At 53.6% G+C, this 3,224-nt stretch overlaps 1 protein-coding gene across 1 annotated transcript in view; it reads left to right on the forward strand.

Annotated features, from left to right (window-relative positions):
• LOC103796998 (SH2 domain-containing adapter protein F-like) overlaps positions 1–3,200 on the forward strand; it is a 10,138-nt gene extending 6,938 nt beyond the window's left edge. Inside the window, 1 exon segment of the mRNA XM_009069189.1 lies at positions 3,040–3,200. Coding sequence (XP_009067437.1) covers positions 3,040–3,200 — 161 coding nt within the window.
• The last annotated feature ends 24 nt before the right edge of the window (positions 3,201–3,224 follow it).

Genomic DNA, 3,224 nt, shown 5'->3' on the forward strand with positions numbered 1-3,224 from the left:
CTGGACCCATGTGAACGTGTTCCCACACCAATGAAGTGACTCTGAGATGACCACGAGTGGTCAGAAGTGGTTGGAATACCAAGTCCATGCTTTTCTGTGGTATGGCACAGGCTTTTGCTTTGGTGTCTGGCCAAAGCATCTCCTGGGAAGGCTTGGAGATCTGAGGCTCACTGCGCTTGGCAGTGCTAGTAATCCCTCGGGTGGATCAAGTGATGTGCCTCACTGCTCACTTGTGTGTGTCTGGGTACAGCTTCCAGCTCTGCCTTCTTGTTCCCCCTTTTTTTTGTAGCTTGGTTCCAGGGGAACAGAAAGTTTGTGCGATCCCATTGTTGATGGAAATGTGGGTCCCATCCCTGCCTCCCCAGCTCACAGATTTATTGAAGCCCTTGCTCAGTCACACTGTGAAGAGAGCTTTGCCCTGCTCTGGTTTCCCAGCAGGGAAACCTCATCCCCACAGCACAGCCTGCTTTTTTTTCTGGGGTTTTTCTGGGGGATCTTTACATCCTCCCCAAGTTTTCCAGATTCCCTGAGTGCCAAAACTGCATGAAACATTGCCACGCATGTCCTGCCAGGGAGGACCTGCCCACAGCTCCTCATCCAGCTCTTTCCTGGTCCTTGGGGCAGTTGGAACCCACAAAAGCAAAGCTATTACTGTCTGAAGATGATGATAGATGAGCAAATACCTCCTTGCCCTTCTGCTGGACATCTATATTAGCTCTGTTCCTGCCAGATGGGAAACAATAATTTATGGAGCACTTCAGCTCTGCCAAACAACAGGCCCCATATCCATACTCTTTTCTCAATTCACTCTGAGTTTCCCCAGTGGTCTCTGTACCTGCATTGCTCCCCAGGGGGTTCAGCTTCTCTGTTTATTTCCCAGTGGCATAATTGTGAATTAGATTGCTCAATCTCTCTATATATTTTTTCCACTATTTTTTGCTGCCTTCAGCACCAGACCAGGGCAGGAGTTCCACTGAAAATATTCTTCCTTCTGCACTTAGAGCTTTCAGATCAGCCAACAAGTCTTTTGGGAAAAGCTCCATCATTTCCCTTTTTCTTGTCCAAATTTTTACCAGTCTTTTAATTTTCTCAATTTTTCCTTGCCCTGGCTTGTGAGCAGTGTTGAAGCAACAGCTTCTTCTGGTCAGTGAGCCAGGTTTGAGGCTGTAAGAGGTCTCACCATCACCTTGTGGGTGGCATTAGCCCATTGTGTGTTGGAGAGCCCAGGGGGTGGCATTGGACTGCCCCTTTGCTGCCACTTTGCGTCACATCTCCACCAGCCAGTCACCCATTTCTTGGTGGTTTTTTCCTTTCTTCTTACCACCTATCCTTAGCCTCATGGCAAAATGGCCAAGTCCTCCTCTCAGATGGAATGTTTGGCTAGGATGTGACCCTACAGCAGTGTGCCTCCTCCCCAGAGGACACTGCAACTCATCTGGGACCTGCTTGGGCATTGCCTGTCCTTGCAGGGTTTGCAGAGAGCCCACAGCTTCGAGAGCAGGATTTTTACTCAATTGCCTTTCTCTGTACAGCCTGTGCAAGAAAATCCCCCGGGACACTTTTTATATAGCTGTAAGCTGCCTGTCTGCAGCTCTCTATTATTTTATTTTTTTTTTGCCTTGAGGAAGGAGGCACAGCCAAGGAGATGGACTGAAAGAGATGCTGACCTAAAGCTCTTTTGTGCTGCTTTAAAGGAAAATGTGCACGAGAGAGAGCAGCAGGAGTGGGTCAGGTAGCCAGATGGATTTAACCCTGCTGTGACAGGGTTTGTCCTGCCTGGCTGGTCCAGGCTAGGCAGCCCCACACAGCCTGTCATGGACAGGGTTGTGCCATTGCCTCAGATGCTTGGAGAATGAGTCCCTCCTGGTTTGTGCCTCCCCTGAGAGCAGCTCAGACCGCACTGCAAAAATCCTTCCCCATGTCTGTGAGGTGCTTGGCAGGAGCAGCACCTGCCCCATGTCCTGGCTGCTAGGATTTGCAGCATGTTCCCTCAGGTGTGTTCCTCCAGGGGTGTGATCTCAGTCCCTGAGCTTGTGACAAAGATCTATGGAGCGATTTGGGCCGAACACAACCAGCATCACCTCCCTGTGGTCCCCGTGGGGCAGCGTTCCAGCTCCCTGCTGCTGGGCCACGGGATGTGGCCAAGCTATCCCTTTTCCCTGATGATGAGGGTCTGTGGCTGTCCCTTCTGCTCTCCCTCGGGACTGCTGGCTCCTTGCTTCTGTCTCCAAATGGATTGCAGACCCATCCTGCTAATGCAGGGCCGTTAAGGCCCATCTCCAGCCGGGGGGATGGGGCCGAGCTGTGCAGCGCTGGAAGCAGCTCAGCATCGCTGATGAGGTCCTGTCTGCTTTTAAGTCATCAATATTTTGCCGTAATGTGCATTCCAGACGCTGCAGACAGGCTGTGGCTCTCCTCGGAGACGCAAATTAATAGCAACAGGGCCATTAGCCCGTCACTTGGAATCAGCGTTCGTGGCAGGATCTGCCTGTACAGCCTGGCGTGGCTCGGTGCCCGTGCTGTGCCGGGAAATGGCCTTGCTACGCTGAGCGGGTTTTATGGAGCCTGCAGCCGTGGCGAGGGGTGGGGGGAGGAGAAAATCCTGGTTTGCCACGGAGAGGTTGGAGATCTGTGAGCTGGATTGCTCCTGTGTGAGCCAGAGCGATTGCAGAAGGGGCTTTACCACGTGCAGGGGGTGAAAGCTGCTGCTCCTGCATCACCGTTGCACCTGCCCAGGTGATGCTGTCACTGCACACACCTCCCCCAGCCTCAGCACTCTCCTTGTCCCTGGAGGGACCCTGTGCTCCTTACTGCATGGCTGTGCTCCTTGGGAGGACCCAGTGCAGCGTGACCATTGCTCTGTGGGCTTTGTTGGAGTTGGCCAGGAGCAGGATGGTGCAGGCAGGGCTGGGGGTGTGCACAGGAGCCAGCAGCATGCCCTGGCTGCAGGGCAGGCTGTCTTGTCTCAGGGAATTCAGGAGCTGAGGAGAGTCTGGTGCCAGCTGTACCCACTAACCCTGCCTTGATCTCTCCTTGCAGGACTGTCACGGACGCAGGAGAACAAGTACGTGCTGGGTCAGCACAGCCCTCCCTTCGACAGCGTGCCGGAGATCATCCACCACTACGCCAGCCGCAAGCTGCCCATCAAGGGGGCCGAGCACATGTCCTTGCTTTACCCGGTGGCTATCCGTACCCTATAGTCCTCACCCTCCTGAGCCAGGCTC

This window comes from Acanthisitta chloris, unplaced genomic scaffold, assembly GCF_000695815.1.
Source record: "Acanthisitta chloris isolate BGI_N310 unplaced genomic scaffold, ASM69581v1 scaffold14232, whole genome shotgun sequence".
In the NCBI taxonomy this organism is placed as follows: domain Eukaryota; kingdom Metazoa; phylum Chordata; class Aves; order Passeriformes; family Acanthisittidae; genus Acanthisitta; species Acanthisitta chloris.